The sequence below is a fragment of the Calidris pugnax genome, unplaced genomic scaffold (genome assembly GCF_001431845.1).
Source record: "Calidris pugnax isolate Ruff unplaced genomic scaffold, ASM143184v1 scaffold425, whole genome shotgun sequence".
NCBI lineage: Eukaryota > Metazoa > Chordata > Aves > Charadriiformes > Scolopacidae > Calidris > Calidris pugnax.
The window spans coordinates 848,903-863,280 of record NW_015091137.1 but is presented as its reverse complement, the minus strand read 5'-3'; the positions used below and the strand labels follow the sequence as shown (position 1 = coordinate 863,280).

Here is a 14,378-nt window from a genome sequence, read left to right as displayed (position 1 = left end):
CGCGCGCCGCCGGGCTGAGCCGCGATGGGGTGGGGGGGGGCAGCGCTCTGCCGCCGGCGGGCACCAGACCGTGCTCCAACCGCCCGGGAACCGGCCGGGCAGCGACTTGTCAGATTCGCCGGTGGCTCCAGGGCCCCAGCAGCAGCCGCCCCGGCCTCCCGCAGGCAGCCCCGGACCCGGCTCCCCCGCGGCGCACGGCGGAGGGTCGGCGGGAGGCGCTGGAAAGCCAAGGAGAAGCCTCAGATCCCGGTGCGTTTCCCGGGGGTTCCTCCGACCTCAAGGTGCTGGGATCTTGCTCAGGGTCTGTAAATGTTTTCTGTCCCACCATTTGACTCCAGACCCCACAGCGGAGGCGACAGAAGCTCTTAAACAGCTGCTTTTTCTCCCTTTTTGCGGGGGGTCTATTCCTTTAAGTAACGCAAGGAGATTCCCGGTTTTTGAGTTTCCAGCAGGAAATAGTTCTACAACAAATTAGTTTACCTACTCACTCTGTTTATTTTTCCAAGGGAAAAGGGACAAACAAATAAGGAAATGAAAAATGTTAAAATACTTAAATATTATTACATTTATAGTCAGAATAATTATGTCAATCAACTGCATTGAATTGTCTATTAGCTTTTAAATATTCACCTCAACATACATTTGTTCTTTAGGACACACAAGAGATAAATAATTGAGCTAACATTGCTAGATAAATCCTGAGCTGCAAATATTCCAGATCATACCTTGAAGTTGCTATCCAATACCTACAAATGGGAAGTAAACAGATCAAAGTGAGCGGGCCGGAGCCCACACATGGGTACCCGGAGGCCCAATTCACTGAGACACAGTCACCCCCCCAGCATTTCCAGCTGGTCAGTCAAGACCGAACTGCTCTTCAACATAAAACCCAGCTTGGCCACAAGTGCAGGAGACGCTTGGTATTTTGGCTTGTGCTACAAACAACATGAGAGTGCATGATTTGCAAACAACCCCCCCCAAAACCAAGCCCCACAACAGTTTTGGGTATCTGTGGTTTTAAATGTCTAAATAGATTGTATAGTGGGTTGTAACACATGTTAGTGCTTGCATGGGTGGGAGTGGACAGAAGAAAAACTTCAGTGCTTAAATCCTGTTGGGAAACCTGATTTTTGTGAGCTGCAGATCTTGACAGCACCAGGACAGCACGTAAAGAGAGCAAAGAAAATTGTTTTATGGCTAAAAGCATCAACTGCCAGCCACTTGTGTATATACGGACATAGGCTTTCCCTGCTTCTTCCTTCCAGGCCAGCGAAACTCCTGATAAAAAGGACAGGTAAAAAATAGTGGCAACAAGAATCAGCTACACAGAGCTCTTCTGCAATATTGTGGAGAACTTTTATTTTTCCAGAACAGTTGCTGGATTTCTGCCTTTGTGTGTCTTGTTGGCGACAGAATGGATCAGACATGCTGCAGAATGGATCAGCACCGTTTCGCTTGTTTTTTTCAAAACCTCGCAGAACAGCAGGGTCTGCTTACAAGCTTCTCTGCAACTCCCCAAAGGAAACAGCAATGCAGGAACTGAGTTCACTCTCATGATGGTCACTCTGTTCCAGCTAAGAGAAAGTTGGAATTTGACTATCTCAGACTTGAGTATATAATGTTTCAGTGCATGTGCACTTTGATCAAAAGCATAAACCCGTATCTGCAGTAAAAACTACTTGCTATGGCAGCCAGCTAGAGACACACATAATGCATCCAATCAGATTATAGGACAAATTACCCTTGAGCAGGAGATAGCAATAGGTTTACAAACTCTCCTCATTTACTTCTATCCACCTTTCTTTTACAAAGCTGCCACTGGCTTCTGGTGCCACATCAGGAGTGTTAGCAGTTTATTACTGAGACCACAAGGAGTGAAAAGTGGTTGCTTTAATGCTACAACCTTGACAGGGACACAGCTACAACCACGCTGGGTTGCCTCGGTAGAAGTTTTTGACTCTGAACATTGAGCTTCTCAGCTGGAAGACCAAAAGTTGAGAGGCTGCAGTGCAAGGAAGAATGATCTGTGCCTGTTTTGTTTTCTCTTGCCCACTAATTGCAAATTTTACATGCATCAAGTCAAGCTGCAGCTGGATTGCTAATATTTTTTTTTTCCAATTTTTCTCAGCAAAGTAACAGAATTTCATTAAGCCTGGTTAAATAACCTGCTGGATTGGAGGGAACACACAAGAAATGTATGATGCAGCTGGAAGCCTCTGAAACTACTTCCAGACGTCCAGAACCTAAGGAGAAGCTCTTCCACGACTGTACTGTGCCTGCTCTGAACCCACACAGCCCAGAGCACGCACCTTCCCAGAGCACAGCAAACGGGGCGGCCAAGGGCAGAGCATAAAAGGCAGCGGAAAACAATGAAGGCTCGTCTTCCAGCCACGCCAGCGATTTCTGAAGTAATAATACATTAATTTGGCAGAGGAGTGTCACAAGTGCATGCAGAGACGTATTTTAAATAAGGACTCAAAAGATTAGAAAAAGGCAAGTTTCCCTGTAGGGCTGATATTTCAGGAGTGGTTGGTACCATGCCAGCTGCTGATATTACAGTAAGCCACTGCCATCAGCTCTCCTGGAAAAGACCCTTTAAAGAACTAGTCGCGACACACCTAAAGTAGCAGAAAGCACACATCCCGGGGTAAGGGTACAACAAGAAGGAGCCTACAGTCAAACGGATGGATGGAAATCAGTGCTTTGGTCCCCATCCAAAAGACAGTGACTGTCCACAACAGCCCCGTTTCTGACACGTGCCTGCACAGCAGCTGTAGTGCAGACAAGGATGCACAGCTCGAACTTTCCTTGCATACGAAAAAGGGTACACCTTCGTTCAAATCCACAAAAGCCTTTCAGCCTCTGTAAAAGATGCTGTTTTAAATATAAGTAGTCATTGTATAAAATAAGGTAATCATTGTGGCCTGTGAAGAGACCTTATGTGGCAGGACAGTAGTAATCGATCGGGACACCTTCTAGAACTACAACTAGCTTAGGCCTTGTAATCAGTATCTTAATATATTTTCCAGAAGAACTTGGGGGTAAACAAAGTGCAACACTGCCCAGAAAGGGCATTCAGCTCTCACCAGAAAGTGGTGACAAGTATCCTGCTTACCTTGCATGGTGAATTCAGGACAGAATTAAGATGACAAGCTTGAGCAACTGGTCACCTGGCCCTCCTGATCTTTGCACGGCACTGGCAAGTATTTTGGGCAACTACACAGCTCTCTCCATCCAGAAGCATTGGCAAATTAAATATAGGGCTTACTTAAGGATAAAAGCAACAGAGACTGTGTGTTCCAAGATACACTGTTTTAGGTACAGTTCTCAAAACAGCCATGTTTAAAATGACATTCATAAAACTTTTTTTTGTTTTCTTTTGTTTCGCTTTTTTATGGCTAAATGACCTGCCTTCCTTCATACATACTGGTGGCAGCACATGAAAGGACAGCAACAAGCACTCTGGGAACTTGCTCATACGTGCAGCCAGGAAGAGTGTTTCCAGAAATAAGAGAGCTGAAAAATGTGAAACGAGATCCTGAGATGCAGGTGAACATTGGAAAATACCACAAAATCCAGAACCCATCTGGAAGTGAAAACTGAGGAATGAAGACTAAAGGGATTACAGACCAGAGCTCAGCAGGAGCAGGGTTGTTCTTGCTATTAATATAACCAGCTCGTTTAAGTACATGGAATAGCACAGAACAGAGTCCTGCAACAGTTGCAACAGACTGTAGAACAGCCCTTTAAAACTAAGCAAGAGTTTAGCACAGAGTGGTGGCAACTGTCCAAGGACCATAGACTTTAAAAGAAATCAAGTACACGGCAAAATACATACTCCAATAGAGACAAGAGAGAACCTGTAAGAACCCTAATGCTAGGAACCCGTTTTAACAATCTTTCCTCATTCTGTCAATAACAGTCAAGATCATTTACAGTGCACCTCTTAAAAGGAAATGAGCTATGGCAGTCTAAACAAAATGCAAGATGATGCTGCAGACACTGTGTGCTCAGCACACTTTCCTAAAGCCAGGCAGTGAACTTAGCAAAGAGGTGCCATAAAAAACCATGCTAATAGTGTTCTCTTCAATTTGCAAATGCACTTTTTTTCTTTCAAACAACTGCTCTGAGTCCTTGTTTGCTGGGTAGAGATAACACATCACTCTACTCTGTAGTTTCAGCTTCCAAGCTGGCTGCATGGCATGTGTCCATGAAGGTGCTGGACTTGGTTTTACACTCATAGAAGCTGCTCAGTTTAAACAACCTGCAGGACCTACTGAAGTTGCTGAGCCTCTCCCTTGCCAAAAAGCAAAGGAAAACGGACACGGTGCAAGTCAGGGGAAGGTGAAGAAAAGCACTTAAAAGGTGCACAAGAATTAAAATTTCATTTTCTTTCTGCCTTCCTCCCCTCTACAGAGTAGCAAAGAGGAGACAGAGGAAGAGAAACAGCAGGATTCATTGGAAGGCAGGAGGTTCCTGATGGGCTCACCGATGGCTCAGTGCTGCTGTATGGGTGATAACTCATTGCTTCACTGCTGCTTGGTTTTAAGGGATAATCTCTGTATCATCTTGTAAAGGAGACCAAAGTGCTGGAAACAGAAGGAAAATAAGTGAGTCCTTACAAATTCTAATAAAATGACTGTGTTCTACACAGAGAGAAAACTTACTAGAAGGCTTAAAACAATACTGATGTGCAAATGCAATACCTAGTTTGGATCATCCACTAGCACTCTCATCCTGAAGACAGAGTAGGACTTTATGATTTCATTGGAAAAATACCAAAACCCTGAAGATGCATGTCTAAGCTGCATCCCAAGCTCAGATACTGGAAGGATTTCCTAACACTCCTAACTTACTACAAGCTGCAAACCTTTGACATTACAGCAGATTTTAGACACCTTGAGAAGTTTCAGTCTGACACTGTTAAAATAGCTGAAACAGCTTAACAAATGAGTTGAGCATGTCCTTGACCAAGAGAAGGAGCTCCATAAAATAGTTTTGCACTAAAATAACAAGAGATTGCTTTCAGCACAGCCAACAGATACTCAAAAACATACACATCAAAACAGCCAGCCATTTTGGATCACTAGTTTTAGGGTGGGGTGGCAATTACTGTTCCAACTTTGGAGCTGGGACTGTCTCAGCACTATTTACTGTAGCTAACATGATTCATGAGGAAAATAATACACTGTCTCCTGCTTCTCTTCTCTTACCTGCACTGCAACATAGGCAACACCAAGGTAGGCTGCAATACAGACAGCCAGCAGCAGGTCAAAGATCGCTGGCTTGACCCTGCAATAAAGATTGAACACATGAAATTGCTACAGCAGGAACTGCCACAGAGTGAGACAGTAGCCCAACATGCCCCAGGGAGTTCCATACCTGTAAGCATTCATCACCTGCTTCAACTGGTCATAGAAAACAAACTCAGGGTCCCTGTGAAAAGAAGAAATTCTTCAGATTGTATTACAACTCTTGACACTGTAGTAAGGACAGCTCAGACTTCTGTTCTCAAGGAGTTCATCCAACCAGAGACAGATACGCACCACCACCTTGCAAAGCAGTTCTGAACTGATTTTAGGTGTCAAGTCTTTCTTTTCCTACAATTGAGAACACATGCTGTTCAGCAGTCTCAGAAGAGGCGCATGGAAGATGCCTCACTGGGTTCATTAAATTGCTTCAATTCAAGCAGATTAGACAGGACAGAAACTGCCTTTTTGCAATTAAAGACAGCTTTCAAGGGGACCTCAGTCTTTTCCTACATTCAGAGAGAAGCGGCATTCAGAGTGGGAAGGGTGGAACCAAAACAGTGAAAAAACAAGCTCTTCAGACAGAGGGAGCTGCTGGGACTTGTCACTGCGCTGTAAGAAATTGTAAAGAGCTTTCTCTGGGAGAACAGAAAGAGCAACCAGTTCCAGCTACATGCCAAAAAGCCAGAGAAGCCACAGCTCAGAGACAAGATTCATCTCTTTTCTTACCGTTTGTCTGCCTTTACATGATGCTGTTTGACATCCTTCAGGTAGCGACCCATATAATACTCTAAGGTGTTGAGGAAGGTGCTGTCTTTATCAATCAGCTGAGCAGCCCTGGGCTGACTGCTCAGCCAATCCATTACTGATTCCAGTTGCTCCTGCTGGATCTGCTGCAGAAAAATACCACCAAAGAAAGAGAGTCAACCACACACGCACTGAGACCACAGCTCTCTCCCAGACTCTTGACTCCTTCTTCCCACAGGCTACAAAAAACCACTGTGCTCACCATCTGATCTGTGAAGATCTGCAGATCCGCAGGTGCTCCCTGCAAGGGAAAAAAAACAAACCTCAGGCTATTGGTGAGAGCAAGCGTGGCGGGGCAGGACAAATCTGTCTAGAACTGCACGATGGGCAGCTCTTACCTTGTCTGTTAGGTTGTAGATGACCCTTGTCAAAGCCTCAGCAATGATCCTAGTATTCCTGATTAGTGCCTTAGTGTCTATTCGTGCCCTAAAGCAAAAGAGGGGATTATGGACTTGTCAATGGGATCAGCTTCCTCTAGAAATCACCCTTTTTCACTGCATCAAAGATGAACCTGAATCCAGATCCCAGTGTTTTTCCTCCCATCCTCTGACCATCAGAACAGCACAAGCAGTCATGAGGCCACTTTGTGTTTATGGGCTGGATTCCAGCTGCAGCCTCCCCTAAGGCCTCTAACCTCCTATCCATGATGCTGTTGCGCAGGCTGTCCCGGTGGCTCTCCAGGTGAGAGATGGTGAATGCTGGCAAGCGTCGGATAGCAAAACGCTCGTGCTCCCAAGCCAGCATGTCCTCAGCCAAGTTTATCTTCTTGTGCACCATGGAAAACTTGACCTCCGGGAACTGGCTGGCAACAACCTGAAGAAAAGGACAAGCCATCCAGGGTGTCACGCTGCCCACTGCATAGTCCCATCTTGTACTGCTAAGTCCACCTAGACCAAATTTTTTTGTGTTCCAGAAGGTAAATACATTTCTACCTGTAAGGTGCACTTACTGCCATTAAAAAGGTGTTTTAATGCCACTACCGGGTAGCTTTTGCAAGCAACAAGCCATAAGGAAGTGCCAGGGAAAACGCAGCAGATCTAGTCTGCTTCATTTGGGACTGTGGCATGAGGATTTATCTGCACTTCAAATCAAGTGTCTGTAAACAATACATTAAATATTTCAACGGCACATCCTTTCTTCACATCCTTCTTCCTCTCTTGGAGAGCTGCAGCTCCCCACAGTAAGTCCCAAGTTTCCATCTACCTAAAATGCTTTTCATTACCATTTCCAGTTCTCTCAGAAATGCATGCTGCAAGGTCCCCTCTTTGGGAGGCTTTGAGACATGGAGATGAAGGCTATTGCCTCGGCCCAGAGTATCAAGGCAGAGAACAAATGCTACGTTGTCTTGCAGCAGGCTGGAATCTGGAACAGAAAAATCCAAAACTTTATTGCTGTATTTTGTTTTAGGATTTCCATCCCAAAACCACAAGGCCTACACAAGGAGATTCTCACAGGAAGGCTGACATAGTAGACACTTAATCATATTAACAGAGACCTTGCCACAGAACATGCTGAAACACCAGCCCCGTACTCACCAGTGTGGTCCAAATTGTCTTCCAGCCACCGCTTGGTTCCTTGATAATTAAACTTGCCACCTCCAGATGCAAAGAACAGCAAGTTATACCTGCCCATCAAAGACAGAAAAGCGTTACAGAACTCTCTTACTCAGCCTTGAAAGTGTGGTAAAACCACAACAGCTAGCACCTGATATTCAATGCAAACTGTCCATTAACAAATGCTTCCTACATGCCACATACTAAGGTAACCGCAGAATGGGGTAAAAGGGAGAGTTCCCAGTGCTTGAGGATGGAATCCACCTCCCACATCATTCCCCCAACTTCTCCCCAAGCCTGAGCAGAGCTACAGCAAAGAAACCAAAGGAAGGAGCTTGGCCTTTAACAGCAGTTGAAGGAAACAAAAGAGAGCAAGGGAAGTAAATGACCTCTACAGGTCTGGAGCAAAAGCCCTTCTTATCTGATCGCAGCTATACACATTCAACCAAAAATCAGCCAGTTTCTTACCCAGCATGGGTACGTCTGTAGGTGTAGAGCCGGGAAAACAGCCTGGCTAGTTCCAGTAGCACTGAGATACCACTGCCATTGGAGTCAGCACCATGTGACAGCCACTGCAGGACAAAGTGGGACAGAGACAAGGTGACAACTCTATACTTATTCTCACATACCAGAACAGCCTTCAAGATAGCATACCACCATGCTCCACTTACAACTACACATCTTTAGGGAGAAGAAAAAACATAGGGGCAGAGGCCACATGGGAAAAAAAGACAGGAACACACAGACATGAACAAAGAGCTGTAGGAAGAAAGAATACTCACTGGAGCCACTCCAAAAGAATCATAGTGAGCAACTATCACAACAGTGGGCAGGTCTTCTCCACCCAGTCCCGTCAGTCTTCCCTGCAGAGGGAAGAGATGGGTGTCACTCAGCATTGCCTCTTGTGCGCCTGTACAAAGACAGCCTGACTTCTGCACACCTATGGAGTCTGCAGCAGCCTCAGTGCCGTGGAATTCAGATACTTGTGTGGCCAAGACTCCCCTGACTTCTCCCATCAGTCCAAATGTCTGGTGAAGTCCCAATAAAAGAAAGCATCCCATCAATGTTGCCAGTTTGAATTCACACACAACTCACCTCCACACTGGGTATGAGCCAGTCATTGATAGCTTTGCTTTGAGCTCCGCTGGTCACCATCTGGAAGCCATTAGCAGTTGCCGTGTGCAGCAGAACTAGGACAAAAAGAAGAAGGAAAAAAAGTTCACCAGGGGAAGTTTCATCCCTTTATTTCCCTTGCTAACTGAGCTTTGGAGAGCCCAAGCCTTCTCACTTGTTTCTTGTGTTTACCCATTGACACAAAATCCTGGTGACCACACATTTTTGTTCTGTCCTGAAATCCCAATATTTTGAGCTGGCTAAACCAAAAGCTTTTCTTCAGCAGTCCTTAAAGTTAATCATGAGCAACAAGGTCAGTAAAACAGTAAAGTTATTCACAGGGGAATACGTGTAAGCACTGAACTAACTTGGGGTCAGACAAAACTCTTCAGCTTTTAAGAACACACTGTAGTCACTTAACATTTTCAATGTTGATTTTAACCTGAGTTTTGCTATGTTACTTCCAACAGTGTGAAGCTGAGAAGTCAACTCCAAGCAACTCTATGCCCAAATATAGTCAAGTAGTTCTCTTAGTCTGTTTTCCTTCTATTAAATCTCAAAGCACTTGAACAAAATCAGAATAAACATGAAGGCAACAGAACACTGGTTCATGGTGCACACTGACACAGCAGACTGCTCCCAGAGGTGGGATCAGGCATGTCTTCCTCTAAACCTTTCCCCGACTTGTTAGAACTCACCTTCTGCAGCTGAAGCAGAACCCTGCGATGCAGAAGCAGCCCGTGTTTGTTCATAGATAGACAGCAGCTCTTCATCTTCCACTGCAAAGTAGACTGGCACAATGGTTTCCATAGCAAGCATTTCCGGCTCTATCTCCATGAATTGCTGAGGATTTAAGTGAGACACAAACTTAGCATCTGCTAAACATGGAAGAGAGCAGAAAAAAATTAACCAAAGCAGAGAAAGAAAGGTAGGTTTTAAATTTAGAGTATGATTTGTTGTGCATTACAACAGGAGTTTTCAGTCCTGCAGCAACCTTCTCTCCCTCTCAAATACATCTCTCGTCAAAAGAGAAAGGGAACCTTTTTTTACCCTTACAACATCCTGGGGGACAGAAGAGATAGACCGTGGCAGAATGATCACCACAGCACCAGCAGACTGGCGGAGAGCCTTCTGGTACTGCTCATAGGAGAAATCCACCAGCCGCATCATGACGCAGCGGCGGCTCAGGACGTCTGCTTCTACAGTGCGGGCTTCTGTGTTAAGCACTGCACTCCTAGTCCCTGTGAGGAGAGAACAGCAAGAGGTTTTGTAAGTGATTTCTTCACATCCCATTTGCTTGATCCTAGCTCCCTCTCAGAACAGTCTTGGTGACAGTCTGATAAACTTCAGAGCAGCCAGGACTTGCAGAAAGCTAAGGTCACCCCTTCCTCCCATCCAAGAAGGAGCAGAGACGTGTGTTTTCTCCTTGCACCCATCAGAGCAACATCTGTGGAGCCACGTCCTGCCAGGCTCCCCTTACTCCAGCACTGCACAGCTTTGACCACTTTCCAGTCTTCCTCCCCACCACAACCACACAGGCTACCTGTTTGCTCATCTGCACCTAGTACCTGCAGACTGCAACAGAACTGGAGAAAGCCTGGCCTCTTGCTACGCATCCTCCAGCTGCAGGACTGCATACACAGTCAGAGGATGCAAGCTGTGCAGAGCCACTTTGTGAAAGTACACAAGGCTACCCCATGTCCAACAGGGTGTTCTAGCTCACCCACTGGGATGTTTCTGGGGCTAAGAAACTTACAAACGAGCATGCTGCTTCTAACTGCTCGCTCTCTCCTACTCTCAGTTTCAGCATATTAAATCTCCCACATTAAAATGCAATCCTTGGGAGAACAACAGTTTGGAGGCTTGCCAGCAGCTCCAGCGTTCTCCAAGGGAGGACGATAAGGACATCTTGTACAGAGACATTCAAATCCACCTTACAATTTGTAATCCTCCAAATCCAATTTTTTCTTCTATAACTCTAGCACCTACATTGAAGACTTCATCATGCTGGGTCCTCACACAGCCAGGGAAGGAGCAATGTGCACCAGAAGGCATCTCAGCCTATGCCAAATAGGAGCATTGCTAAAGGTTAGATTTAAACCTAGCTTAACTTAACTCTAACATTAGTTTGGTCTCGTCAAAGGTCAAATCACCTAAACAAGAAAAATCTGCACTTCCACTGCATAGTATCAGTGAGGGCCATACACCAGAAACAGAGTTAAGGCACAATCTAAACTACACACATGGAGCTCTTACACTGTATAACAAACAAATATAAAGAGCAGCACCTCCCTGCCTCCTCTCCCCCCAGTTACAGAAAAACAACCCATAATGAGGATAAGCCCTACATCATTCCCAGAACAATAACATGTAAACATACCAAAGTGTGGATCCAGAGCTCTGCTCCCAGCACAACCCTCTGATATCTAAGCAGAGTGGACCCAATAGTATTTTCTGACAGCAGGGCAAGACAAGCTGATTTTCTGTAGTTTCTCTATAAAGAGCTGGTTAATAATTGTTCATTTACAACCTAAAGAACTCTATTCTAAAAGTATTAGAGGAAGTCCAGGTTTGTTCTTTAATTGCTCTATGACTGATGTTGACAAAAAATTCTTCTCCACCCTGCAAGGAAAGGCTCAGCAGCAATCTCTATTTAGCCTTTTTAGAAAAGAATGTGAGAACCTGGAACAACAAATAGCTATGATCCTGAAGGACACCTGGCCTCAGTAAACACATGGAACAGGAATATCAGCTACCCAATGGGGCTGGCAAGGAACAAGGGAAACACATAATCCACTGAGCAAAAAGGCTCCAGAAAAAGAGACAGCATGAAATATAATTTGCAAGCATTAAAAAAACATGTGGTTTTCAAGAGTTCACAAACTATGTTGTGAGCACTCAGCTAGAGAGAACACTCAGGCAACCAAAGTCAAAACCAGATGAAACATGTCTGCTGCCCCCATTAGGGCTGCCAACAAAGACTTACCACTGCTTGAGAAAAAAGATAGCTTAATACCCCCACAAGAGCACCTACTTTGGATCTAACAAGGTTCCTCAACAAGGGGTCTCAAGATGTAGATATGTTTTGAGACTCTGTGATGGAAGAGCCCAGAAATAACTGCAGATCTTCAGAAGCCACCAGCAGCTCTTGTAGTGTTTACAAAGTGTGCAGGCATAGCTGGCATTTTAGAACTTCTACTGATGTTTGATCTTATGAAGATCTGAAAGATCTAGAGACCACATCTCATGGACAGTACAGAATAAAGGCGGTGCTGTAATGCCAGACCTTTAACATAAGCTTGAAACTTAGGCCACAAAAGAGACAGCGGGAAGAATCACTCACAGACACAAGACATGCCCTGATCTGGAATAAAATATCTACTGAAAACTCAGAACCAAGACTTGATTCCAGGTTAGTGAGTACACGGGGGTGGAGGCTGATTACAACACTGATGATTCGCAGAACAGGTTGTGTTTCTGACTTAAAGAAAGGTGTTGCACAATCGGCAGCCTGGAAGCAAGAGAACAGAGGAACTGGAGGTCAATTGTAATATACAGGAAGCGCTGTAAAAGAAAGGACTCTCAAACGAGGAGACACTGGAGCAATAGACACTGCTAATTAAGACTGAAGGAGAAGCTGAAAAGTGAAATAGAACCAACCTGTCAATAAAGGAGCCAGAGGCAAAAGAACAAAACTGATCTCGTGATCAAGCTCCCCAGTATGCAGAAGGGCTGCACCTGGACTACTTAAAGCCCTGGGAATTTAGTCCGAAGACAGGAGTTTGCAAGGACACAGCAGGGTGCTTGGCCATCTCTAGGTTGCCATGTGGGAGCTCTTGGCATCTTCCTGCTCCTACTGAGGCTGGGCAATAAAACTCAGCCGGATGGGGCCTGCCCGCAGCCTCCCCTGGGTCAGGGCCCGGACCGGGTCCCGGCTGCAGCCTCCCAGGACTCTGAACTTTCCGGCAGCTTCCCCTGGGCTGGGCCGCCCTCCCCGGGCCGCCTGCGGTTTTGCGGCCTACCCTGGGCGCCTCTCCCGGGGTCGAGTCTCTTCGCAGGGCCCTACTGGCCCTGAAGGGGGCCTCTGCCAGCATTCGCCCTCCCGCAGAACCGAGGTCTGGCGCAGGCCGCTGGCCGAACCGAGCCCGGCGGGACCGTGCAGCCTCTTACCGTAGGGCTGCCCGCCCAGCTCGTACTGCTGCATGCGGTAGACCGTGAACTCGTGGGCGGCCTCGGCGGCGGGCGGCGGGCCCAGGAGCAGCAGCACGGCGGGCACGAAGAGCAGGAAGCTGAGCGGCAGGCACGAGGCCTTCAGCACCGACTCCAGCACCTCGCCCGCCTCCTCCAGCATCGCCGCGGCCTCCACCCCGCCGCTGCGGCCTGCTCCCCCGGCACGCACGACGCGGCGACGCGCGCACGAAGCGACACGCACCCCTGCAGGCTGCCGGGAGCTGTAGTTCGCGCGGCCCCGCGGTGGGCGCTGGGAGCTGTAGTCGCGGCCGCCCGTGCAGGGGCGTCGCTGCCCTGCCTGGCCGGCAGGGGCCGCTGCACTTCGCCGCGGCCTTGCGCGCGTCCCTCGGACCGGGACCGGCGGGTCGGGGCCCAGCGCGGCATCCGGGGACGGGACGGAACGGAACAGAGCAGAGCGGAGTGATCCCCGGAGAGGGACCGTTCGGGGAACGCCTGCACCCACCGGCACGCTTGGACACGGAAGGGCAGCCGCGAGGCCCCGCGGCGAGCGGGCTCCGGCCCGGCCCCATCTCCCCGCACTGGCCCGTGGCCGCGTCAGCCCTCCCGACTGCCGCGGGGAAGGCCCCCGCCTGCGGGAGCCGCAAGGAAGATAAAATCATGGCAAATCAAACAGGGGGTTTCTTATCATCTCGATTTATTGCAAACCAAACAGGCCGTGAGCTCGGCACCGCCTCCCGAGGGGCCAGGATGGCAGGTTTTACCTCCTGAGAAGCTTCTCCTCCCCAGCGCTCGGGTGGCTTCAGCCTCCCCGGGTGGTGAGAGGAGGCGTTTGGGCGCTGCTCTGATTTTTCACTTGGTAGGGCAGAGCAGAGCAGTGCTCGGCCCTGGGGCAACAAGGACAATCCATATGTGACTGCTGTGAGCTCCTGGGGTTCTGAGGGACCTTCTTTGCTGTTGGTGCTGCCCAGCTCACAGGGAGGCAGAGACCCTCAGAACATTTCCCTAGCAGAGCATTGACGACCCCCTTCTCCAAATGTGGCAGCGTTTAGAGCAAATGTGCTGGGATCAGACCCCTCCATTCTTCCCCTGGCTGCGCTGAACTTCAGAAAGGCTTGGGGCAGGCTCCCCCAACTCTTGCCTCTTGACTCTGCTGCAGGCTGTTAAAATGATGCCTGTAAATCTGTTCTGTTGCAAACACTGTTTTTGGAAAGGTTTCTGGAAGGATGTAGCCTTTTCAGCCCAAAAAGGAAGAGGAAACAATTCCTGCTGCTTCTGCTCATGAGTGAGTCAAACCCCACCAGAGACAATAGAATGCAAAACCATTTAGAAGCTGCTGCTCAACCTTTGTGGGCACCTCCCCCTGTGTGGGGACCTTAGAACTTGGCACATTTGCTGGAGCACGACCTCCCTTCTCTGGGAGGCCACAGCACTGCCACCCCCCTGCTCTACGGGTGTACGTTGCCTG

The 14,378-nt window shown here is 47.7% G+C and overlaps 1 protein-coding gene across 3 annotated transcripts; it reads right to left on the bottom strand.

Moving 5' to 3' along the window:
• Positions 1-471: 471 nt before the first annotated feature.
• Positions 472-13,116, bottom strand: NCLN (nicalin). 3 transcript variants are annotated; one of them, XM_014958631.1, is made up of 16 exons: positions 12,893-13,116; positions 9,773-9,963; positions 9,421-9,565; positions 8,705-8,799; positions 8,392-8,472; positions 8,078-8,181; positions 7,592-7,680; positions 7,279-7,418; positions 6,691-6,869; positions 6,395-6,482; positions 6,259-6,297; positions 5,979-6,142; positions 5,383-5,436; positions 5,214-5,292; positions 4,490-4,589; positions 472-1,574 (listed from the first exon to the last, which is right to left on the bottom strand). In XM_014958631.1, the coding sequence occupies exons 1-15, from the start codon at positions 13,071-13,073 to the stop codon at positions 4,530-4,532; spliced, it is 1,689 nt and encodes a 562-aa protein (XP_014814117.1). In that variant the 5' UTR covers positions 13,074-13,116; the 3' UTR covers positions 472-1,574; positions 4,490-4,529. The 3 variants fall into 3 exon arrangements, with proteins under 3 accessions (XP_014814117.1, XP_014814115.1, XP_014814118.1); XM_014958629.1 differs by having other exon boundaries at positions 472-4,589; XM_014958632.1 differs by having other exon boundaries at positions 472-4,589; positions 5,979-6,139.
• Positions 13,117-14,378: the final 1,262 nt, after the last annotated feature.